The sequence below is a fragment of the Coregonus lavaretus genome (genome assembly GCF_964263955.1).
Source record: "Coregonus lavaretus genome assembly, chromosome: 3".
Classification (NCBI taxonomy): Eukaryota; Metazoa; Chordata; class Actinopteri; order Salmoniformes; family Salmonidae; genus Coregonus; species Coregonus lavaretus.
The window spans coordinates 54653908-54680435 of record NC_139990.1 but is presented as its reverse complement, the minus strand read 5'-3'; the positions used below and the strand labels follow the sequence as shown (position 1 = coordinate 54680435).

Below are 26528 nucleotides of genomic sequence, written 5' to 3'. Positions count from 1 at the left end.
CCTCTGCCCCCTTGTCCTTGTGGGTGATTGTTTATGTGAGGAGTGAGTAGCTCGGTTGAGCTACGTGTATTTTGTATTGCCGGGGTATATTTTCCCCGTGTACCTGTTTTGTTCCAGTGCGCCTGTTTTGCACACTGGACTGTGTGACACTATCTTATCTCTGTATTCCGGAATAAACTCTGTATTCTGTGGTTAACCCTCCTGCGCCTGACTCCTTCAAATCACCCATCGCAGTATCAACCTTACAAAAATGTTAATTAATTACAGTCCATATAGTCATTCACATTTCCTGTTGCTGCAGGATTATTTCCCTGCTGTAGCAAACTGGCTCAAATTTAGATCATACATCTGTACACCTGCAGAGACATGAAGCCATGTACAGTACATGCACAGTATGTTATTTAGCCTGCCTACTTTAAAAAGCCATTGTAACCTTTAACATACAGGCTTTATCATGCTTTGACACTCAGGCTAGAAACATTATTTCCCTTATCCCTCCATTCCCCCCACACCATATAGTTACCATGACTCCGGTGAAGAGGCACACCACTTTGCCACAGCTGGTTTTGGGGGACACGTCCCCGTATCCCACGGTGAGGAAGGTGATGGCAATGAGCCAGAGAGCCGTGTCCATACGACCAGTCTCCTCCTGTGTCTGCCTGTAGAGGGCAACACACCCTGGGGTCACTCACTACATACATAGATACATATGTCTGACATGAAGATATTCGTAGATTTTATAGATATTATATAGACATGTTGCATTACTAACAAGATCAGACCAATGGGTAAGACAAAACCAGAGATATATTAAGTTGGCAAATCTGGTTTGAGATTTAGAATCTTTATGGGCACCCAAAGATCCAAGCGTTCTAGTAACAGTTAGACTGTGATTATCTATGTATCTATCAGTGGCTGTGGGGTCAGGGAAGGTCCTGTTTCTGTTTCAATTCCAGGAAAGAGAACATGGAAGTTGAATTGTCTGGACAGATGGTGAAACTGCCTCAAAAATGGGTTGACTTTTCTATGTTGTTGTTTTCTCAGAATCTATTTCAAGACCATTCCAATTCAGTGTTCATCTCAAGTCTTCCATTGACTACAGGGAAGTTATGATGCATTATACCTGTCAGGTGTTACTCAGAAGTCTTACAATCTGTCAATCATCAGATCGTATAACCAAAACGTCGCAGTTTGTTTAACATGCAGCTTGATAAATTAACACGTTTGATTTTCTCTATGTAACTGAGATCTAAGAATCCTATCCCATTGTAGGTTCAGCCTAAACAAATGACCTCACGTTGGTCACAAGGAGACTTCAGAGGCCTAGGATGGTATGTGTTGGCTCACAATGAAGAGCAATTTGTCAGAGTAACTCAACAGAAAACAATCAACATTGAATCTGTTATTAGACTTTCCGAATGGGGAACTCAAATTGACCATCAATATTTGAAGTAGAGTGATCAATTGATTGCCCCAGTCTGTTTGTAATAAACTGTGTAGGGGTGTGTGTGTGTGTGTGCATGTTTCTGTGCTGGCAGTAGTAATGTGTTATATTTAGAATTTTGGCAAACTGTTTTCTTCTCTCACTGTGTGTCCTCTTTTTCTGTTCTGTCTATCACACAGACGCCTGTGCCTGTGCCTGTGTATCTCAAACAGGAGAGTGTGTGTGAGTCATGCATGAGTCGTGTGTGTGTGTGTGTTTGTTTGTGTGTGCGCGTGTGAGCATGCGTGTGAGCATGAGTGTGTGTGTGTGTGCCTGCGTGTGCGCACCCCTCCTCCCTACCTCTCACACAGCGTGAGCATCCAGGAGGCGATGAGCCAGAACAAGAAGATGAAACCCATCAGCGTGCGCGCCGGGTACTTGTTCATCAGCACCTTGAGCACGAAGCGGAACGTGAAGTTGATGTTGTTGAGCGAGCCGATACTCCTATAGGAGGCACTGAGCAGCACCTTGCTGTGCAGTAGGATCGTCCTGTGGACCAGGTACAGCCTGAGGAACATCAGCACCGACAGCAGCAGCTCTGTGTCCAACAGCGCCTCCCCGTGGCGGGAGGATACACACAGCGGCGCCGAGTTGGAGGAGTTGACCTCTACCCCCTCCCTGGCGATGGGCGCGGGGACGCCCACCTCCCAGTAGGTGCCCACAGGGTGGATGGCACAGACCAGCAGCTCCAGGGAGATGCCCAGCACCCTGCGGCTTGTCATGGCGATGCGCCAGTCCACCTGGTTGTGGTCAATGATGAAGAGCTGGAGAAGAAGAGAGGGGTCGGGACAGGGGCGACAGGGGAGAGAGAAAGGGATGAGGGCGAGCGGAAGAGCCAGAGGGAGTAGGAGAGTTAGAGGGAGAGAGAGGGGGAAAGAGAGTGAAAGAGAAATAAAAAGAGAGAGAGAGAGAGAGAGAGAGAGAGAGAGAGAGAGAGAGAGAGAGAGAGAGAGAGAGAGAGAGAGAGAGAGAGAGATTGCGAGAGGGAAAGGGAAGGGGAAGGGGATTGAGTGGGAGAGAGAGAAGTAGGAAAAGAAGGATGTCAACAGAGAATTGTTCATTTGATTTGAAGCATTAAGGAAATGCTGATGATTAACTAAAGGTGGAAATTGGAAGAACAGCAACGACAGGGACATGATTCATTTATTTTTGTTTGAGATGGAGGCCAAGGCAAACAAAGACCCACCCAAGCAGATACGGAGCCAGTGAAAGTCAAGATTGTGTGGGTTGTAAGCGACACAAGCCCTCTCTGACTCACAAGTCTCTTAGATCATCAATATAATCCTGTCTGATCCTAGTCTGACATGACACAACTCCAAGATATCACTTTATCATAATACTAAAGAAAATGAAAACCAAATCCCGCGCTGGCCAAAACCTCAAATTCCTGTTGTTTTGAGGTTTCTTTGTAACTCTTGATATTTGAAACTGCCGTAAGCATATTAGAACACTCAGTTCATAGTCTTGTTGCCCTTGACTGACTTTCCCATTACCCAATCCCCACCCAGTTCCTGCAGCAGAGGGGTAACTTCAGCCACATTCTTCCCCTTGATATTGCCACACCCTTCCCTTGATATTGGCCTCCTGTAGCTCAGTTGGTAGAGCATGGCGCTTGCAAAGCCAGGGTTGTGGGTTCGATTCCCACGGGGGGCCAGTATGAAAAATTTATGCACTCACTAACTGTAAGTCACTCTGGATAAGAGTGTCTGCTAAATGACTAAAATGTAAAAATTTAAAAATATTGCCACACCCTTCCCTTGATATTGTCACACCCTTCCCTAGATATTGCCACACCTTCCCTTGATATTGCCACACCCTTCCCTTGAAATTGGCTCACCTGAGGCGTGTTGGTGTTGGTGCTGGTGATCGGGCTATCGTGCTGCAACACTCTTTCCTTGAAATGGATTAATCTGTGGCTAACCTTGTCCTGAGGCTATTGCGCAAAGTGCATATAAGATTGGTATATCAACCACTCAAAGTTGGCCTTAGTGGGAGTGACCATAGAATTCTATAGGAGTGACCTACTGAGTAAAGTATTTGCCATCATTTATTTTTAACGAATCACACGACTGTGAGGAGTGGCTCTGTGCTTGTGATGTGCTAGTGTACAGGGGAGGGTTAGGGGGATGTTGTTGTGGGAGATGATTGGTTGGTAGATTAAGCCGATTAAGCCATTGCCTATGCGCCGGGAGTTTCTCTCTATTGGCTAACAAAGGCCAAGTTTGACGCATTGGTCCACCAGACTCTTCGCGTATTTGGGCAGAAGTGTTTGGAAATGTGATTAATCTGTGACTAATCAGTGTGGCAGTCTGACAAACATTCCAGTTACAGTGAGGGAAAAAAGTATTTGATCCCCTGCTGATTTTGTACGTTTGCCCACTGACAAAGACATGATCAGTCTATAATTTTAATGGTAGGTTTATTTGAACAGTGAGAGACAGAATAACAACAACAAAATCAAGAAAAACCCATGTCAAAAATGTTATAAATGTATTTGCATTTTAATTAGGGAAATAAGTATTTGACCCCCTCTCAATCAGAAAGATTTCTGGCTCCCAGGTGTCTTTTATACAGGTAACGAGCTGAGATTAGGAGCACACTCTTAAAGGGAGTGCTCCTAATCTCAGCTTGTTACCTGTATAAAAGACACCTGTCCACAGAAGCAATCAATCAATCAGATTCCAAACTCTCCACCATGGCCAAGACCAAAGAGCTCTCCAAGGATGTCAGGGACAAGATTGTAGACCTACACAAGGCTGGAATGGGCTACAAGACCATCACCAAGCAGCTTGGTGAGAAGGTGACAACAGTTGGTGCGATTATTCGCAAATGGAAGAAACACAAAATAACTGTCAATCTCCCTCGGCCTGGGACTCCATGCAAGATCTGACCTCGTGGAGTTGCAATGATCATGAGAACGGTGAGGAATCAGCCCAGAACTACACGGGAGGATCTTGTCAATGATCTCAAGGCAGCTGGGACCATAGTCACCAAGAAAACAATTGGTAACACACCACGCCGTGAAGGACTGAAATCCTGCAGCACCCGCAAGGTCCCCCTGCTCAAGAAAGCACATACAGTGGGGAGAACAAGTATTTGATACACTGCAGATTTTGCAGGTTTTCCTACTTACAAAGCATGTAGAGGTCTGTAATTTTTATCATAGGTACACTTCAACTGTGAGAGACGGAATCTAAAACAAAAATCCAGAAAATCACATTGTATGATTTTTAAGTAATTAATTTGCATTTTATTGCATGACATAAGTATTTGATACATCAGAAAAGCAGAACTTAATATTTGGTACAGAAACCTTTGTTTGCAATTACAGAATCATAAGTTTCCTGTAGGTCTTGACCAGGTTTGCACACACTGCAGCAGGGATTTTGGCCCACTCCTCCATACAGACCTTCTCCAGATCCATCAGGTTTCGGGGCTGTCGCTGGGTAATACGGACTTTCTGCTCCCTCCAAAGATTTTCTATTGGGTTCAGATCTGGAGACTGGCTAGGCCACTCCAGGACCTTGAGATGCTTCTTACGGAGCCACTCCTTAGTTGCCCTGGCTGTGTGTTTCGGGTCGTTGTCATGCTGGAAGACCCAGCCATGACCCATCTTCAATGCTCTTACTGAGGGAAGGAGGTTGTTGGCCAAGATCTCGTGATACATGGCCCCATCCATCCTCCCCTCAATACGGTGCAGTCGTCCTGTCCCCTTTGCAGAAAAGCATCCCCAAACAATGATGTTTCCACCTCCATGCTTCACGGTTGGGATGGTGTTCTTGGGGTTGTACTCATCCTTCTTCTTCCTCCAAACACGGCGAGTGGAGTTTAGACCAAAAAGCTCTATTTTTGTCTCATCAGACCACATGACCTTCTCCCATTCCTCCTCTGGATCATCCAGATGGTCATTGGCAAACTTCAGACGGGCCTGGACATGCGCTGGCTTGAGCAGGGGGACCTTGCGTGCGCTGCAGGATTTTAAAGACTGTGGTCCCAGCTCTCTTCAGGTCATTGACCAGGTCCTGGCGTGTAGTTCTGGGCTGATCCCTCACCTTCCTCATGATCATTGATGCCCCACGAGGTGAGATCTTGCATGGAGCCCCAGACTGAGGGTGATTGACCGTCATCTTGAACTTCTTCCATTTTCTAATAATTGCGCCAACAGTTGTTGCCTTCTCACCAAGCTGCTTGCCTATTGTCCTGTAGCCCATCCCAGCCTTGTGCAGGTCTACAATTTTATCCCTGATGTCCTTACACAGCTCTCTGGTCTTGGCCATTGTGGAGAGGTTGGAGTCTGTTTGATTGAGTGTGTGGACAGGTGTCTTTTATACAGGTAATGAGTTCAAACAGGTGCAGTTAATACAGGTAATGAGTGGAGAACAGGAGGGCTTCTTAATGAAAAATGAACAGGTCTGTGAGAGCCAGAATTCTTACTGGTTGGTAGGTGATCAAATACTTATGTCATGCAATAAAATGCAAATTAATTACTTAAAAATCATACAATGTGATTTTCTGGATTTTTGTTTTAGATTCCGTCTCTCACAGTTGAAGTGTACCTATGATAAAAATTACAGACCTCTACATGCTTTGTAAGTAGGAAAACCTGCAAAATCGGCAGTGTATCAAATACTTGTTCTCCCCACTGTATACAGGGCTGTCTGAAGTTTGCCAATGAACATCTGAATGATTCAGAGGAGAACTGGGTGATAGTGTTGTGGTCAGATGAGACCAAAATCGAGTTATTTGGCATCAACTCAACTCGCCGTGTTTGGAGGAGGAGGAATGCTGCCTATGATCCCAAGAACACCATCCCCACCGTCAAACATGGAGGTGGAAACATTATGCTTTGGGGGTGTTTTTCTGCTAAGGGGACAGGACAACTTCACCGCATCAAAGGGACGATGGACGGGACCATGTACCGTCAAATCTTGGGTGAGAACCTCCTTCCCTCAGCCAGGGCATTGAAAATGGATCGTGGATGGGTATTACAGCATGACAATGACCCAAAACACACGGCCAAGGCAACAAAGGAGTGGCTCAAGAAGAAGCACATTAAGGTCCTGGAGTGGCCTAGCCAGTCTCCAGACCTTAATCCCATAGAAAATCTGTGGAGGGAGCTGAAGGTTCGAGTTGCCAAACGTCAGCCTCGAAACCTTAATGACTTGGAGAAGATCTGCAAAGAGGAGTGGAACAAAATCCCTCCTGAGATGTGTGCAAACCTGGTGGCCAACTACAAGAAACGTCTGACCTCTGTGATTGCCAACAAGGGTTTTGCCACCAAGTACTAAGTCATGTTTTGCAGAGGGGTCAAATACTTATTTCCCTCATTAAAATGCAAATCAATTCATAACATTTTTGACATGCGTTTTTCTGGATTTTTGTGTTGTTATTCTGTCTCTCGCTGTTCAAATAAACCTACCATTAAAATTATAGACTGATCATGTCTTTGTCAGTGGGCAAACGTACAAAATCAGCAGGGGATCAAATACTTTTTTCCCTCACTGTAATTTCAGTTCTTTGTTGGTGCAAGTTATTTTCCTTGTCTTTTACCTTTGGAAACGTTTATAGAATTTCAACTGTACCTCCATCTCATGTGTTCTCATAGACGTACCACCTGGGTAGACCACAGCAAGCCAACGTAAAAATACAGTCCATTACCAACCAATCCTAACCCTAAGTTTTTACAATAAGAAAGTATTGTTTTTATTTGTACATTGTAGTTATACAGTATATACCGGTAAGCAAATACAATTTGATTGGATCATATTGTCACGCCCTGACTCTAGGGACTCGTATTTGTTGAGTCAGGGTGTGTATTTTCTGTGTTGTGTTTGCTATGTCGATGTTCTATGTTTAAGATCTAGAATGTGTAGATCTATGTTGGCCTGTGTGGTTCCCAATCAGAGGCAGCTGTTGCTCGTTGTCTCTGATTGGGGACCATACTTAGGCAGCCTTTTGGCACCTGTTAGTTGTGGGATCTTGTTCTGTGTGAGGTATGTTTTGTATGCTACCTTGGACTTCACGTTTCGTTTGTTGTTTTGTCGTGTGTTTATTTGTTTAAATAAACATGTATGCTTATCATGCTGCGCCTTGGTCCTTCTCGTTCGTCAACGATCGTGACAGAAGATCCCACCAAAATAGGACCAAGCAGCGTGTTCAGGAGCAAACGCCGGGAATTAAACGGGAGGTTACATTAGTTGATGTCCTCCTCGGTTGGGGGAGAATTACGGAGGAAGAGGCCGTCCGTTACCGGAGGGCGATGAATGAGGATGCCCAGGTAGGAGAGGAGAAACGGCACCAACAGTGCCGACAACGGAGACCCGAGAGGCAACCCCAAGAAAATGTTTTGGGGGGGCACACGGTGTGGACGACGAGGCAGCAGGAGGCAGCGACAGGGCGATTCTGCAGGTTAGGAGAGGAGGCCACCAGGTTACGGGGGCTATTGGTTCAGAGGGAGCAGGAGTTATTTGGTCAGAGGGAGGAGCTACAGGAGGCTATAAGGGAGAAGGAGAGTGTAGAGGCACGGCGAGAGGAGCTGGTTAGGCAGCAGAAGGAGCGGGGGTTTATAAGGGAACCCAGTCCCGCTCCTCGCACCAAGCAAGTGGTGTGTGTCGCCAGTCCGGTCCGGCCCGTTCCTGATCCCCGCACTAAGCCAGTGGTGCGTGTTCCCAGTACGGCCCAACCCATTCCTGCTTCCCGCACAAGGCCAGTGGTGTGTGTTCCCAGTACGGTCCGGCCCGTTCCTGCTCCCCGCACTAAGCCAGTGGTGCGTGTTCCCAGTACGGCCCGACCCGTTCCTGCTCCCCGCACAAGGCCAGTGGTGTGTGTTCCCAGTACGGTCCGGCCCGTTCCTGCTCCCCGCACTAAGCCAGTGGTGCGTGTTCCCAGTACGGCCCGACCCGTTCCTGCTCCCCGCACTAAGCCAGTGGTGCGTGTTCCCAGTACGGTCCGGCCCGTTCCTGCTCCCCGCACTAAGCCAGTGGTGCGTGTTCCCAGTACGGCCCAACCCGTTCCTGCTCCCCGCACTAAGCCAGTGGTGCGCGTCGCCAGCCCGGTCCAGCCTGTTCCTGTCACTCGCACCAAACCAGTGGTGCGCGTCGCCAGCCCGGCCCGGCCTGTTCCTGCCCCTCGCACCAAACCGGTGGTGCGCGTCGCCAGCCCGGTCCGGCCTGTTCCTGCCCCTCGCACCAAGCCAGTGGTGCGTGTCGCCAGCCCGGCCCGGCCTGTTCCTGCCCCTCGCACCAAGCCAGTGGTGCGCGTCGCCAGCCCGGTCCGGCCTGTTCCTGTACCTCGCACCAAGCCAGTGGTGCGCGTCGCCAGCCCGTCCCGGCCTGTTCCTGTCCCTCGCACCAAGCCAGTGGTGCGCGTCGCCAGCCCGGTCCGGCCTGTTCCTGTCCCTCGCACCAAGCCAGTGGTGCACGTCGCCAGCCCGGTCTAGCCTGTTCCCGCTCCCCGCACCAAGCCAGTGGTGCGCGTCGTCAGCCCGGTCCGGCCCGTTCCTGCTCCCCGCACCAAGCCAGTGGTGCGTGTGTCCAGTCCGGCACGGCCCGTGCCTGTTCCACCGGTGCCTGGTCCGGCACCGGTCAGCTGCTCCACTCCGGAGCCAGAGCAATCCGCTCCACCGGGGTCCAGTCCAGCTCCGGTCAGCGGCTCCACTCCGGAGCCAGAGCAATCCACTCCACCGGGGTCCGGTCCAGCTCCGGTCAGCTGCTCCACTCCGGAGCCAGAGCAATCCGCTCCACCGGTGCCTGATCCAGCTCCGGTCAGCGGCTCCACTCCGGAGCCAGAGCAGTTCGATCCACCGTCGTCGGGTCCAGCTCCAGTCAGCGGTTCCAGTCCAGACCCAGACGTCAGCCCCTCTCCAGGTTCGGGGTCTCCCACACCAGGGTCCAGACAGGGCTTGGTACGTTGTGGGAGGAAGGAGAGGGAAAGCAGCGCGCCGAGGTCCAGACCAGACCAGTGTAGACCTTTACGGGAAATGCTTACTTACAAGCCCTTAACCAACAATGCAGTTCAAGAAATAGTTAAGAAATATTTACTAAATTAACTAAAGTAAAAAATAAAATAAAAAGTAACACAATAAAATAACAATAACGAGGCTATATACAGGGGGTACCAGTACCGAGTCAATGTGTGGGGTTACAGGTTAGTCGAGGTAATTTGTACATGTAGGAAGGGGTAAAGTGGCTATGCATAGATAATAAACAGCGAGTAGCAGCAGTGTAAAAACAAAGGGTGGGGGGGGGGGGGGGGGTCAATGTAAATAGTCCTGGGTGACTGGAGTCTTTTACCATTTTTTGGGCCTTTCTCTGACACCACCTAATATGTAGGTCCTGGATGGCAGGAGGCTTGGCCTCAGTGATTTACTGGGCCGTACGCACTACCCTCTGTGGTACCTTATGGTCGGATGCCGAGCAGTTACCATCCAAGGCGGTGATGCAACCGGTCAGGATGCTCTCGATGGTGCAGCTGTATAACTTTTTGAGTATCTGGGGACCCATGCCAAATCTTTTCAGTCTCCTGAGGGGGAAAAGGTGTTGTGGTGCCCTCTTTATGACTGTCTTGGTGGGTTTGGACCATGATAGTTTGTTGGTGATGTGGACACCAAGGAACTTGAAACTCTCAACCCGCTCCACTACAGCCCCGTCGATGTTAATGGGGGCCTGTTCGAACCTCCTTTTTCTGTAGTCCACGATCAGCTCCTTTGTCTTGCTCACATTGAAGGAGAGGTTGTTGTCCTGGCACCACACTGCCAGGTCTCTGACCTCCTCCCTATAGGCTGTCTCATCGTTGTCTGTGATCAGGCCTACCACTGCTGTGTCGTCAGCAAACGTAATGATGGTGTTGGAGTCGTGCTTGGCCACGCAGTCCTGGGTAAACAGGGAGTACAGGAGGGGACTAAGCACGCACCACTGAGGGAACCCAGTGTTGAGGATCAGTGTGGCAGATGTGTTGTTACCTACCCTTACCACCTGGGGCCGGCCCGTCAGGAAGTCCAGGATCCAGTTGCAGAGGGAGGTGTTTAGTCCCAGGATCCTTAGCTTAGTGATGAGCTTAGAGGGCACTATGGTGTTGAATGCTGAGCAGTAGTCAATGAATAGCATTCTCACGTAGGTGTTCCTCTTGTCCAGGTGGGAAAGGGCAGTGTGGAGTGCAATAGAGATTGCATCATCTGTGGATCTGTTGGGGCGGTATGCAAATTGGAGTGGGTCTAGGGTTTCTGGGATAATGCTGTTGATGTGAGCCATGACCAGCCTTTCAAAGCACTTCATGGCTACAGACGTCAGTGCTATGGGTCGGTAGTCATTTAGGGAGGTTACCTTCGCTTTCTTGGGCACAGGGACTATGGTGGTCTGCTTGAAACATGTAGGTATTACAGACTCGGTCAGGGAGAGGTTGAAAATGTCAGTGAAGACACTTGCCAGTTGGTCTGGGCATGCTCTGAATACATGTCCTGGTAATCCGTCTGGCCCCACGGCCTTGTGAATGTTGACCTGTTTAAAGGTCTTGCTCACATCGGCTACGGAGAGCGTGATCACTCAGTCGTCCAGAACAGCTGGTGGTATCATGCATGCTTCAGTGTTGCTTGCCTCGAAGCGAGCATAAAAGGCATGTAGCTCGTCTGGTAGGCTCGCGTCACTAGGCAACTCGTCAATGCACTTATTGATGAAGTCGGTGACTGAGGTGGCATACTCCTCAATGACATTGGATGAATCCCAGAACATATTCCAGTCTGTGCTAGCAAAACAGTCCTGTAGCGTAGAATCCGCGTCATCTGATCACTTCTGTATTGAGTGAGTCACTGGTACTTAGTGCTTTCGTTTTTGCTTGTAAGCAGGAATCAGGAGGATACAATTATGATCAGATTTGCCAAATGGTGGGCGAGGGAGAGCTTTGTATGCGTCTCTGTGTGTGGAGTAAAGATGTTCTAGAGTTTATTTTCCTCTGTCAGGGGGAACTTGCATGTGAGCGTGTGTAAGTCACTGCATGGTTATTTACTAGGAAGTCCTGCTGACAGTCTGTGTGTGTAATCAAGATATCATCAAGGCAAAAACAGCATCTGAGGTTTTTGTGACCAATCAATGAACAAACCAATGGCTGAATGTTATCAAAGTCTGGTTGGTAGGACAGCCACAAAATCTGAGCAATTCACTTCCAGATCAAACAAGAAGTATCAAAACAAAAAACACCAATAGCAAATTAATATCAGAACATCAAGTAGCCAGCGTCAGTCCTTGACGTTCTGCCGCCATAGGCCACACCAATAAATGCAGCGTGGCAGATGTGTTGTTGCCTATCCTTACCACCTGGGGGCGGCTCGTCAGGAAGTCCAGGATCCAGTTGCAGAGGGAGGTGTTTAGTCCCAGGGTCCTTAGCTTAGTGATGAGCTTTGTGGGCACTATGGTGTTGAACGCTGAGCTGTAGTCAATGAACAGCATTCTCACATAGGTGTTCCTTTTGTCCAGGTGGGAAAGGGCAGTGTGGAGTGCGATTGAGATTGCGTCATCTGTGGATCTGTTGGGGCGGTATGCGAATTGGAGTGGGTCTAGAGTTTCCGGGAGGATGGTGTTGATGTGAGTTATGACCAGCCTTTCAAAGCACTTCATGGCTACCGACGTGAGTGCTACGGGGCGGTAGTCATTTAGGCAGGTTACCTTTGCTTTCTTGGGCACAGAGACTATGGTGGTCTCCTTGAAACATGTAGGTATTACAGACTCGGTCAGGGAGAGGTTGAAAAGGTCAGTGAAGACACTTGCCAGTTGGTCCGCGCATGCTCTGAATACATGTCCTGGTAAACCGTCTAGCCCCACGGCTTTGTGAATGTTGACCTGTTTAAAGGTCTTGCTCACATCGGCCACGGAGAGCGTTATCACACAGTCGTCCAGAACAGCTGGTGCTATCATGCATGCTTCAGTGTTGCTTGCCTCGAAGAGAGCATAAAAGGCATTTAGCTCGTCTGGTAGGCTCGCGTCACTGGGCAGCTCGTCAATGCACTTATTGATGAAGCTGGTGACTGAGGTGGTATACTCCTCAATGCCATTGGATGAATCCCAGAACATATTCCAGTCTGTGCTTGCAAAACAGTCCTGTAGCGTAGAATCCGCGTCATCTGATCACTTCTGTATTGAGCGAGTGACTGGTACTTAGTGCTTTCGTTTTTGCTTGTAAGCAGGAATCAGGAGGATACAATTATGATCAGATTCGTCAAATGGAGGGCGAGGTAGAGCTTTGTATGCGTCTCTGTGTGTGGAGTAAAGGTGGTCTAGAGTTTTTTTTCCTCTGTCATGGGGAACTTGCATGTGAGCGTGTGTAAGCCACCGCATGGTTATTTACTAGGAAGTCATGCTGACAGTCTGTAAGTGTCACGACTTCCTCCGAAGCTGCCTCCCCTCCTTGTTCGGGCAGGCTTCGGCGTTCGTCGTCACCGACCTTCTAGACACTTTTTATTACACACACCTGGTTCATATCCCCTCATCAGCACTTGGATAAGTGTTCCCTCTGCCCCCTTGTCTTTGTGTGTGACTGTTTATTGTGGAGGTATTATAGCTTGGTGGAGCTACTTTATATTTGAATCGCCGGGATATTCACCCATGTGCCTTGTTTTCTCAAGTGCGCCGTATTTACTGCACTGGAGTGTATTACGCATTGATGCATACCGCTGTGTTCCTTATTAAACTATATATTCTGTGATTTATCCTCCTGCGCCTGACTCCGTCCGAAATCACCTGCCACAGAATCACACACCCGAACATGGAGTCAGCAGGAGAAGAGAACATGCCTGGAGTCGTGGAGTGGGTCCGGGAGCATTCTACTATGCTAGCCAGCTTGGGAGAAGCGATGGATCGGGTTCTCCAGGTTGTCCAACGCCTGGAGAGGAGAGGACCCAACCCTTCAGGACCAGCTGAGCGACCGGATCCAGCCACCCACACCCCAGCACCCAGAGTCATTCACCTATCCCGACTGAAGGAGTATGAAGGGACAGCTGCCCGCTGCCTGTGATTCCTCCTGCAGCTGGACCTCTACTTCTCAACCATCACCCCGGCTCCATCGGAGCTGGAGAAGATGTCCGCCCTCGTCTCCTGCCTTTCGTGGAAAGCCCCCCTGGAGTGGGCCAACGCGGTCTGGAGTGAAGGAGGAGCCGCGTTGGACAACTACGGGGAGTTTGCTCGCCTCTTCCGGGCAGTCTTCGATCACCCACCCGAAGGAAGAGAGGCGGGCGAGCGGCTTGTCCAACTGAGGCAGGGGACGAGGACTGCGCAGGACTTTAGCTGCTGGCTCTGGGTGGAACAAGCGGGCCCTCATCGACAGCTTCCGGTGCAGCCTGCGAGAGGACGTCCGAAGGGAGCTAGCCTGCCAGGATAGCATGTTGCCTTTGACCAGCTGGTGGACATGGCCATCCGGTTGGACAACCTGCTAGCTTCAAGAGGATGTCCTGGAAGGGGCCTGCCCGTTTCACTCTTGACAGCTCCAGTGTCTCTCTTGTGGCAGGAGAGGACATTCTGCTGCATGCTGTCATCAGGGTTCTCCCGGGTCTAGTGGCGGCAGGCAGGGCACTCTCGCGTCACCCCAGGTAGTGCACACCCACACTCGTTCAGAGCCCTCTGCTGCGCACTGCACCATACACGTCAACTTCCCTGATTACCTGGTAGTTCCCCAGTCTAAGGTGCTGGTCGATTCAGGCGCAGCTGGGAACTTTATTACATTGGTTCCCCTACAAATTCCGTTGCCCATCAAAGCGCTTGACAGTCGACCATTAGGGTCAGGTTTTGTTAGGGAAGTTACAGCACCAGTCACGATGGTTACGCAAGAAACCCATAGAGAGCAAGTCACCTTTTTTATTATTGAGTCTCCCGATTTCCTTGTTGTGTTGGGTCTTCCCTGGTTAGCACTACACAACCCCACCTTTTCATGGCCGCAGAGGGTTCTCACGGGGTGGTCGCGAGAGTGTCAGGGTAGGTGTCTAGCTGTTTCCGTTGGTGCAACCACAGTGGAAAGTCCAGACACTACCTCCACCGTGCGCATTCCCCCCGAATACCTCGATTTGGCGCACGCATTTTCCAAATTACCACCTCATCGGGCGGGGGATTGCACGATAAACCTCCGGGTAGACGCTGTGCCTCCCAGTACTCAAGTATATCTCCTGTCGCAGGCTGAAACGGAGGCGATGGAGATATACGTCTCCGAGTCCCTGCGCCAGGGGTTCATGTGTCCCTCCACTTCACCCGCCTCCTCGAGTTTCTTTTTTGTGAAGAAGAAAGACGGAGGTCTGCGCCCTTGCATTGATTAACGAGCACTTAACAAGGGGACAGTTTGTTGTAGTTATCCTCTACCCCTCATTCCATCTGTAATCGAGTCAATGCATGGGGCGCGCTTCTTCACAAAATGAGATCTCCGTAGTGCGTACAACCTGGTGCGTGTTCGAGAAGGGGACGAGTGTAAGACAGCATTCAGCACAACCACGGGGTATTACGAATACCTGGTGATGCCTTACGTTTTGATGAATTCTTCATCAGTTTCCAGTCCTTTGTGAACGAGGTGTTTCGGGACATGCTTGGTCGTGGTGTGGTGGTCTACATCGATGACATTCTGGTGTATTCCGCAATGCTCGCCGAGCATGTGTCCCTGGTTCGCAAAGTGCTGGGCCAACTGTTGGAACATGACCTTTATGCCAAGGCAGAAAAGTGTCTGTTTTTCCAGCAGTCCGTCTCCTTCCTCGGATCCTGCATCACCACCTCAGGTGTGGAGATGCAGGGAGACCGCATTTCAGCCGTGCGTAATTGGCTGACTCCAACCACGGTAAAGGAGGTGCAGCGCTTTATTGGCTTTGACAATTACTATCGGAGGTTTATCCGTGGCTTTGGCAAGGTCGCAGCTCCCATCACCTCTCTGTTGAAGGGTGGGCCGTTCCGGCTCTGCTGGTCTGCTGAGGCTGACAGGGCTTTCAGTAACCTGAGGGCTCTGTTCACCTCAGCCCCGGTGCTGGCCCATCCCGATCCATCATTACCGTTCGTAGTGGAGGTGGATGCGTCCGAGGTAGGGATACGCGCTGTCCTATCTCAACGCTCGGGCGCTCCACCCAAGCTCCGCCCCTGTGCCTTCTTCTCCAATAAGCTCAGCCCGGTGGAGCAGAACTACGACGTTGGTGATCGGGAGCTGTTGGCTGTTGTCAGAGCCCTGACCGCTCGAGGGGGCGAAACACCCTTTCCTCGTCTGGACGGACCACCGTAACCTGGAGTACATCTGGGCAGCGAGGAGGCTGAACCCTCGCCAGGCCAGGTGGGCCCTGTTCTTCACCCGGTTTTATTTTACACTGTCCTATATACCGGGTACAAAGAACGTGAAGGCAGATGCACTGTCACGGCAGTACGACACAGAGGAGAGGCCTATAGACAACACCCCCATACTCCCGGCCTCCTGCATTGTGGAGCCAGTAGTGTGGGCAGTGGACGCAGACATAGAGTGGGCGTTACGCACAGAGCCATCTCCACATCAGTGCCCAGCTGGGCTGCGGTACGTGCCGTCTCTTGTCCGTGTCATCTGATCTATTGGGCACACACATCCCCCTCCTCTGGTCACCCAGGTATCGGCCATACAGTGCACTGCCTGACCGGGAAGTACTGGTGGCCTACCTTGGCTAAGGACGTGAGGGTGTATGTCTCCTCCTGCTCGAGTAAGTCACCTAGGCACCTCCCAGCGGGTAAGTTACATCCCTTACCAGTTCCACAACGGCCATCGTCCCACTTGTGTATTGACTTTCTCACTGGTCTTCCCCTCTCTCAGGGTAACACCACCATCCTGGTTGTTGTGGACCGCTTTTCTAAAGCCTGCCGCCTCCTTCCTCTACCCGGTCTCCCCACGGCCCTGCAGACTGCGGAGGCCCTGTTTACTCATGTCTTCTGGCACTACGGGGTGCCAGAGGACATAGTGTCTGACCGGGGCCCCCAGTTTACATCCAGGGTCTGGAAGGCATTCATGGCACGTCTGGGGGTCTCGGTCAGCCTGACTTCTGGGTTTCACCCCGAGTCTAAAGGGCAGGTGGAACGGGTGAATCAGGATGTGAGTAGGTTCCTGCCTGTCCTACTGCCAGGACCGGCTGGGGGAGTGGTTGGTGTTCTTGACATGGGCCAAATATGCCCAGAACTCTCTCCGCCACTCCTCCACTAACCTATTGCCATTTCAATGTGTTTTAGGTTATCAGCCGGTTCTGGCACCGTGGCATCAGAGCTAGACCGAAGCTCCTGCGGTGGATGACTGGTTTTGGTGCGTGGAGGAGATGTGGAACGCTGCTCACGTCCACCTCCAGCGCACCGTGCATCGCCAGAAGGCCAATGCTGACCGCCACCGCAGTGAGGCCCCGGTCTTTGTACCGGGTGATCGGGTCTGGCTCTCGACCCAGAATCTATCCCACCGCCTGCCCTGCCGGAAGCTGAGCCCGCGGTTTTTGGGGCCGTTCAAAGTCCTGAGGAGAATAAACAAGGTTACCTATAGGTTATTACTCCCTCCAGATTGCCGTATTAACCCCTCATTCCATGTGTCTCTCCTCAGGCCGGTAGTGGCTGGTCCGCTCCAGGAGTCTGAGGTGCGGGAGGTCCCTCCGCCCCCTCTGGACATCGAGGGGGCCCCGGCGTACTCCGTCCGTTCCATCCTGGATTCGAGGCATCGGGTGGGGGGCCTTCAGTACCTCGTGGAGTGGGAGGGGTACGGTCCGGAGGAGCGGTGCTGGGTCCCGGTGAGGGATATCCTCGATCCCTCCCTGTTGCGGGATTTCCACCCTCGCCATCCGGCTCGCCCTGCTCCGCGTCCCCGAGGCCGGTGTCGGCGAGCTGCGCGTCAAGGGGAGAGTAATGTTACGACTTCCTCCCAAGCTGCCTTCCCTCCTTTTTCGGGCAGGCTTCAGCGTTCGTCGTCACCGGCCTTCTAGCCACTGCCACTCCTCATCTCATCATTCCATTTGTTTTGTCTTGTTTTTTACACACACCTGGTTCATATCCCCTCATCAGCACCTGTATAAGTGTTCCCTCTGCCCCCTTGTCTTTGTGTGTGATTGTTTATTGTGGAGGTATTTGTATATTATTACTTTATATTTGTATCGCCGGGATATTCACCCTTGTGCCTTGTTTTCTCCAGTGCGCCGTATTTACTGCACTGGGCGGTAGTCATTTAGTCTGCTTGAAATATGTAGGTATTACAGACTCGGTCAGGGAGAGGTTGAAAATGTCAGTGAAGACACCTGCCAGTTGGTCCGTGCATGCTCTGAATACATGTCCTGGTAATCCGTCTGGCCCCACGGCCTTGGGAATGTTGTCCTGTTTAAAGGTCTTGCTCACATCGGCTACGGAGAGCGTTATCACACAGTCGTCCGGAACAGCTGGGGCTCTCATGCATGCTTCAGTGTTGCTTGCCTCGAAGCGAGCATGAAAGGCCTTTAGCTCGTCTGGTAGGCTCGCGTCACTGGGCAGCTCGTCAATGCACTTATTGATGAAGCTGGTGACTGAGGTGGTATACTCCTCAATGCCATTGGATGAATCCCAGAACATATTCCAGTCTGTGCTAGAAAAACAGTCCTGTAGCGTAGCATCCGCATCATCTGATCACTTCTGTATTGAGCGAGTCACTGGTACTTTGTGTTTTAGTTTTTGCTTGTAAGCAGGAATCAGGAGGATAGAATTATGATCAGATTTGTCAATTGGAGGGCGAGGGAGAGCTTTGTATGCGTCTCTGTGTGTGGAGTAAAGGTGGTCTAGAGTTATTTTTCCTCTATCAGGGGGAACTTGCATGTGAGCGTGTGTAAGCCACCGCATGGTTATTTACTAAGAAGTCCTGCTGACAGTCTGTGTGTGTAATCAAGATATCATCAAGGCAAAAACAGCATCAGAGGTTTTTGTGACCAATCAATGAACAAACCAATGGCTGAATGTTATCAAAGTGTGGTTGGTAGGACTTTATCAGGAGTTATCTCAAGCCTATTTGCAATGTGTTTACACAGCAGGAAATGCAGAAGTATTTAATTTTTTGCTATGATCAGCTTGTCAAAAATGGACCGATACAAACTTGAAACCACTGATCATGACAATGGGGTGAAACTCCTGGACAACCGTTGTGATTGTTCATTCCATATTGTCCATTTTACTTTGACCTGTCCTGTTTTTAGGATATGTTGTTTGTAAAAAAAAAACATTTGATTGAGCGCCATTTAGGTTAGGCTATTTGATCTGAGAAACCTGCATGATGTAAAAAGTGTCTGTCTCATTACATTATCATACATTTGATCTCTAGCCTGTAGGCTAAAGTAAAGGCCACATACTCTTTTTACCATATCCTATATCTGCTACATGATTTATGTTAGATTTTTTACAGAACGTTGGTGGAGCACTGCAGAGATGCATCTCTCCAACAGCACCCTGGAGAGGCGCGCTGGGAATGGACAAGCAAGATATTTTGCAACCCTGCCTTTAACAAACTGCTTATCAAAGGGCGGCATCAGCGCTCACCTAAAAAGCCCATATGCCACTGGTTGAGAGAAATTGTCATTTAGGCAGAATTATGTGAGGTTTTATGTGTTGTTGTTGGAGGTGTGTCTTGGTCAGTTTAGCTCAGAAAATGCCGCCCTTGTCAATCTACCGCCATAATCCTGCCTAATGAGTGGGCCGGCCGTGCAAGTAGCATTCATAGAGGACTGAAGCACCTTTAACAGTACGTGATTTAATGTAACCCCTGCCTTCAACTCCTCCGTTCAAAGAGTAACTAACACTGTTCCCTCCAGTGATAGAGAGCTGGGCTGCAGAGTCAGTAATGGGGTCAGATGTCAGAGAGAACACACACTCACCCTGATGTCCTTATAATGGAAGGCTACGATGAGAATCAGAAGACAACCAGTGGACATGCTGATGGAGCAGTGGATGATAAAGGCGTAGTGGGAGCCCTGGGAATGAAGAGGTGGACAGACAAGATAAAGACATTAAAGGGAGGTTTAAAGTTATTCCAACAGTGCTTCGGTTTTCGATTATTTTCCGTTTGCCGTTTTCCAGAACAGTGTGTTAGTGTTAGCGGAATGCTCTGACCTTCAGCCTCCACTGGCCACGCACACTGATTTGGTGACAACTTTATAATGTGTGAGATACACATGGACACTCACGAACGCACGCACACACTTGGGCGGCATGAGATCAAGTAGGCCAATTGACCTGGCATGATATGAAGTACTGACTTCAAGTGAACCATCAGGTCGTGTAACCAAATAAAAGGAGTATAGGCCTACAAAGCTCTTAGCTGATGCATTAAAACAATCTTTATAAACTAGCAGAGACGGCCCTAGCCACTAAGCGACATAAGCGGAAGCTTAGGGCCCCGCGGCTGCTAGGGTGCCCCCGACCCGAATAAATAATTGTTTTTTTGTTTGTTGGTTCTTTTAGGAACTCAGTCAGGGTCTCAACTTACTGTTGAGAGTTAGAATAGTAGACTACACAAGGTGCAATTTCAAAATTTGGTTGTGCATCAGCAGTTTTTCTCTTGTTATGTCAGTGACTGACAGTCACTCAATTAGCACGTCAGCTAACTTTTTGTAGATTGGTCTAGCCAGCTATATAAACTAGTAATCATGTAGTCATGGTTGAATTACCAACCGTGCACGCAGGGCATGTGCCCAGGGGCCCTGACCTCCAGGGGGCCCCCATTGATTTTGTTAGACACTCTCACTCAGATATCATATTAATATGGCATAAGTCAGTGCAAGACTCCTCCCCATGGCAAAATGAGTAGAATTGCATGAAATGAGTTATAAAATTGCTCAATCTTCTCTCTGCCCTATGGCGAAATGTGTAAAATTGCAGCAAATGAACTCTAAAACAAAAAAAACACTGTCAATAAAATGTAACTTAGGGCCTCCAAAAGGCTAGGGCCGGCTCTGTAAGCCAGTAACTAACCAGGTGAGAGGTGACATGCTCTCCATGAGGCAAACATTATTTTTTTTTACTTTACCCTGGACTGCAGCAAACCCTAAAGATCATGGTACTTTTAGTTAGATTAAAGAAAAAGGAACAGGATTTGGCTTCTGTAGCTATGAACATAGCCGCAGGAAGTAAGGGTGCTGAGGGTGCTGCAGCACCCCCCGAAAAATCAGAATAAAAACATTTTTTAAAAATAAAAATCAAATATTTTATCTTCACAAAAGTAGTGCACTGGGCCTTTACTAGTATTAGTGGACCGATATTGACATCTGTAGCATGGCATATATTTTTTTCCAGTGTCTCCACTTTGCATAATTAAGAACAGTATCTTGCAGGATTAAATAGTTGTAATTGTAAGAGTTGTTGCCCTGTCTTTTTCTCTGCGATTGCCATTCTAATGGAATCCATAAAGGACAATACCATGATGTGATTATGTAGCTTAGTTAGTAGGCATAGGGCTTGCAACACTAGGGTTGTGAGTTCAATTCCCACAGGGGACCTGTATGAAAATGTATGCACTCACTACTGTAAATTGCTCTGGATAAGAGCGTCTACTAAAATGTAAAAGGAATGAATAGACGTTTCAATTTACACATAGAAATAAGTATTTTAAGAAACTGGAAAACATATATCAAGCAAGTATTTCAGTATTAGATTAACTGTCTGGCACAGATAAATATCAGACTCAAGTTACAAATGTTGGTAAACACTAAAATATAAATAGATTTAGTTTAAATATGTTCACGAATGTAGTGCATTGGGCCTTTACTAGTCCTGTATTAGCGGACCTTCAGCCCAGGCATTGGGCCTTTACTAGTCCTGTATTAGCGGACCTTCAGCGCAGGCATACTACTTCCCGCGAAAATGCGATGATATGTCAACACATCTGATAAGTAGGCTATGAGTGTCTTCATAATTGACCCTGTGAGTAACGATCACTTGACTTCACTGTACTTGAAACGATCGTCTCGACAGTAGGCTAAGTGATAAAAGGTGTGCTGTTTATTGCCATGATGTCCACGCAGGCAACTGATGTAATCTCGATGAAGGTTTTAACGGGGAGTTAATTTAATGATGGGTGGTTGGAGTTTACAGTCTAAAAGATATAATTGCAAATTTTCAGACAACGTTAGGGAAACTTCAACGCAGAGAGGTGGTATGGTGTGACGTAGGTTGGCAACGTTGATCGTTTTCCACAATTTCACTTGTAGCATCTGCATCATGTCTAATTTTATCCAAAGCGTAATTGGACTCCACATAAGCGTAACGTTAATTTGACTACATTATTAGACCTATCACATGGCACAGCAGGTTGCTTGCTCCGAGTGTCTAAATTTGTTTTGTAATATTTTCCTTTTGGAAACGGAGTCATTTCAATCCCTTTTGAAACGACCTAATTTGTAGTAACTGTAACACGGGTTGTTTATCCAGGCCTTGGACAGACAGAAAGGCCACCCAAGACCAATGCATGCCAGCATCCATCCCATCAGCCTTCAGACAGACGCTGTGAGTAGATGATGTGAGTAGAGCCTGAAACATTCATCATAATTCTGAATTAATTATTAAAAGAAAGAAAAACCCCGTTGTTGATCACTTTTGAAAAGGTCTAGTTGATTTGCAACAATGTCCTCGGTGTGCTGTGTTCGTGACAATGGCACACCCAAACAGCTGTTAGGCCGTCGTTAATAACATCAATAATCATTGTCGTTTGTTTTGTTTTTACAGTTACAACATGATGATGTTGTATCGGCTTTACTATAGAAACGCATCCTCTTGGCACGCAGTCAAACCTGGCGCATATAACTTGGGAAAACACAGTGCAGATTTGCAGATGTAACTAACTAGATGGTCACACTCCAAGAGCCCGTTCTGCCTTATCAGTCTGTCATGCTCGCCCAAAGACCTTGACAATCAGCCCAGCCTTAGCCCCCCTTCTCCAGGAGAGGTGAAACTCTTGCATTATTCAAACAGTCTCTAATGAAACACAAATGATGTGGAAAGATCCAAAATGACCGTGGGCAACCTGAGAAACACTAGCTGTGAGGGGAAACAAATACAATGTGGAAAAAGTACCACAAATAGCTCATTTTCCTCATCCTGCATAACCTGGTTTCCACGGAAAAGTATGCTTAAATACACTGTCATGCAGAGAGGGTATACCAGGCATCTAGCTATTTCTGAGCATCCAGTTGTCTCACTCATCATGCAGCATATGTTTTCTAGAGTTTTGATACAACTTATGCATTTCCAAAAATAATAGTTTGGCAAACTCAAGAGTGGTTTTCAAAATCAAGATAATGTATAAGGAAAAATGCATGGAAACGCCTGCCTGGGTAATTGCCAGATACATCAGCATATGGAGCTGTTTTCAACATGAACTTGCAACATGAACTTCCTCCAGGCCCAGGTACACACTGTGTGTAGGCCTAGTTGCAGGTAGCTTAGTGGTTAAGAGCGTTGTGCCAGTAACCGAAAGGTCGCTGGTTCTAATCCCTGAGACGACTAGGTGAAAAAATCTGTCGATGTGCCCTTGAGCAAGGCACTTAACCCTAATTGCTCCTGTAAGTTGCTCTGGATAAGAGTGTCTGCTAAATGACTAAAAAAATAAAATAATGTTTGATCTAGCATGACAATCATATTAATCAAAGAAGACAAAACAGATTGGATCTCCTTTCCCTGAAATCAGCCTGATTTAAACAGACTGACTACTGCACTCAGCAGTTTCACTAAGGGAAACATTGTTTTCACTTCACTTGCCTTTGGATCATTACATGGAGGAATTAGGTCAGCTGTACAGGGGCTACAGCTTGCTCATCTAGCTGTAACTACCTCTAAGTATAGGGACCTCAGATTGGATCTCTTTTCACTGGATGGCCAGGCAGGTATAACCAGGCTGACTGATTGTTTCACTCCATTGTTTTCACTTCACTTGATAAGTGAAAGTGAATTGAAAAAAATGGTGAGTGCAGTGGTCAGGCTGGTTACACCAGGGAAGGAATCACCTACCGCATAGTGTTTAGGTGGTCTGACATTTGCTTGCATCATGTGAGCTGCTGAGAGCCTGTTTTCTACTTATGGAACTGGCACGTGTACTCTAGAACTTCAGTGGGATGGAGTTAAAAATGGCTTGATTGTGTGGACTGACGTTATTATCCACCCTGATCTGTATGTTAATGTTAAGAGACGGCAGTACCAAGTAGTGGTTCTGGAAATAGGCTCATAATCAGAAGGTCACCAGGTTCAAAAATCAGGTGTGGGTTATGCTATTGTGCTGTGATGCAAGTCATGCTTGTTTAAGGGGTCTGTTAATCAAGGAAATGGTTTCGACAAAAATTAGACATGCCGTTCCGTTCTCTTCCTATGAATGGACTGGATATAGTATTTCTGTACGTAGATTAATCCAAGGACATTGTGGTAGAGCTACAGGGCACATGTAGGTTGATAATAGCATTCATGATCTTTATGTTGTATCAACAACACCTGTTTTCTGTCTGTCTGACTGACCTCTTCATGTTAAAGGGATACTTCAAGATTTTGGCAATGAGGCCCTTTATGTACTTCCCCAGAGCATGCTAGCAGTTACCCGTAGACTTCCAGTCATTGCGCTAATGCTAGTTAGCATTGGCTCGTGAAACTACATCCAACTTCCTTCATACTGGACACAGAGACATAAAAATGGTATCCATGAGTTCATCTGACTCTGGGGAAGTAGATAAAGGGTCTCATTGCCAAAATCCTGAAGTATCCCTTTAACATGTTCATGATCCATGCAGAGGTTGATACTCATTTCTCCACACAAGGGGGGTGACATTCACTCATAAAAAAACACAAATAGTGGTCAGTAGGTCTGTGACCTATTCTCAGATAGACTCTCTTTCTTGAGCAGCCTAGTCAGAATACTAGGGCTATACACAGGATATCTGGTTCCCTGAGTTAGTTGCTACTATTCAATGAATTGCTGTGGTGGCCTGGCCAGCAGCAGGTCAGTTGAATCCTGCAGGTTTCAGTTGTATTACATGCTGTTGTTGAGGCCTGCGTTGCTGGTCATTTTATAATTGGTCAGGTGGGGACAAGGTAATTGAACCCTAAAGAGGTCTCTAGCTCACCAAACCAAAGTGGTCCCTGTGCCATCCTAGTGGTGTCAAACAGGTGTAGTTAACGATTAGGTAGAGAATCAATCTAATTTATTTTACAAGGACAACCTTGGTGTTCTCACCACTAGCCTATTCGATAGTAATTTGATAATCATGATGGTATTTGCTGTTCTAAGGGGAATCATATATTGTGAGCTTTCCAAATACAATGTACCACTGACTTTACTCTCTCTTTCTCTCTCTCTCTCTCTCTCTCTCTCTCTCTCTCTCTCTCTCTGGCATGTGGCTTTGACAGGTCAACCTGTGTCTTAGACTAAATCACTTTTTTGGCACATGATTACTTGGCTCTTGATTAATCAAAATATGTGAGCTGAGAATTGATGAATCTTCTATATATCCATAATGGCCTGTGCATAGTGGCAATAGTGGCATATGTTTGACCCCTGTCTTTGACCCACTTTGAATGTTATCATTCTGAGGGAAGCCTTGTACTTTTAAGTTCACTGTCTTGATCTAATCATTTTAAAATAGAAACAGCTCTTTCAGTAACTCCCTTTCAACTTGAGTGTTGCAAGACTATAATGTAGGTCCACTTTATTTAACTGAAACTGAAAACCAACAGCAAACAACTTTAATAGCCAGAGATTTGTTTTCATTTCCTTGATAAATGAGTTAGCATGATTATATTTTAAGTCTTGTTGGTAGTTGAAAGTGAATTTTACGGAATGTGAAGTGACCAAAATGACCTACCGATTGGTAAATAAACGGGCACAGCTCCGCGTGCAGTATCATGAGCAGTGTCCCAAGCAGCGCGGTGCCCAGAGCCCAAGCGCACAGACGCTTTTTGTCCTCCAATAACAACTTTCTGTCTCGCAATCTATAAATATTGTCCCCCTCGATTTGAGGCATACGCTTCCCAGGGTGGGACAGTGGCACAGATATCTCCGTCATGTCCACGCCGTTTCTGTTGATCACTCCATCGCAATTGTCAACTTTGGAGTCGAGGTGCAAGTTGCGGGTTGTCATCTCCATGTCGCGTTGGGGTCGGCTGTGGCCGCTCTCCGTGTCGTCCTCCTCTGATGCCTCGTCTTCTCCCTGTCCAGTCTCCCCTCCGTCCGTGCTCTTCCCCGGAGTGCGGGAAGGCATACCACGATGGGCCAACTGTGTCCCAGGTCCTCCTCCTCCTCTCCGTGGCTCATGAAAGTAGCGGAATAAGGACAGTATAACTAACTGTACGCGCTCACCTGAAGACGAACAGCGAACACCTCCACTAGCGGCATGGGATAAACGTACCGCTGACAGTTGATTGGTTGACTGGGGCGCTGTTCTTATTTGCATGGGTTATGAGGATATATGAGAGGGCGCCATAAAAAGTATATCTCACTCTCTCTCTCTCTCTCTCTCTCTCTCTCTCTCTCTCTCTCTCTCTCTCTCTCTCTCTCTCTGTGTGTTTGTGTGTGTGTGTGGCTCCTCTGATCATTTCAGATGGTGAGGAGTCAATCACCAATTCAGTTGGACAACCATTTTAGCCTGTCTCTACCTTTTTTAAATCCCATTTTGATGGCCTTTTCAGTGATGTGTCCCATTAATTACAGTACTGATAAAAAAATAAAAAATAAAAATCCAGCAATCCCCATCGAAACAAATTATTTTAACAATACCACAATACTGTGTGCACCCAAAATGCTATTCTGTAGCCTTGTAGAATGAATGAATTCATTTTGGCATTATCAATTGCAAATAAGCTATCACTTAGGCTACCAATTACAAGCATAGTATAGACTAGTACTGTTGTTATTTACCTGTGCATTGACATGGTGAGCCTATTCTCAAACAACACTTTCACAGCTCCAGGGTGACCTCTGGTGGATAAAGGTGTAGGGTGTTTATTGAGATATAGGGACAATGTTATACAGTATGTAGCCAACAATTTATTGTCAGTCAGACCCTTATTTATATGAGAGGGATTTTCAGTCTCTCTTGAACAAAACTGCATGGTTATTA

At 47.9% G+C, this 26528-nt stretch overlaps 1 protein-coding gene across 1 annotated transcript in view; it reads right to left on the bottom strand.

Moving 5' to 3' along the window:
- The window catches only part of kcnn4 (potassium intermediate/small conductance calcium-activated channel, subfamily N, member 4), a 52163-nt gene extending 26581 nt beyond the window's left edge, over nt 1–25582 (bottom strand). The window contains exons 1-4 of the mRNA XM_084157341.1: nt 25275–25582; nt 19311–19406; nt 1784–2247; nt 524–659 (exon numbers count right to left, since the gene is read on the bottom strand). Coding sequence (XP_084013467.1) covers nt 524–659; nt 1784–2247; nt 19311–19406; nt 25275–25556 — 978 coding nt within the window. The 5' untranslated portion in view covers nt 25557–25582. The remainder of the gene's footprint in view (nt 1–523; nt 660–1783; nt 2248–19310; nt 19407–25274) is intronic.
- Nucleotides 25583–26528: the final 946 nt, after the last annotated feature.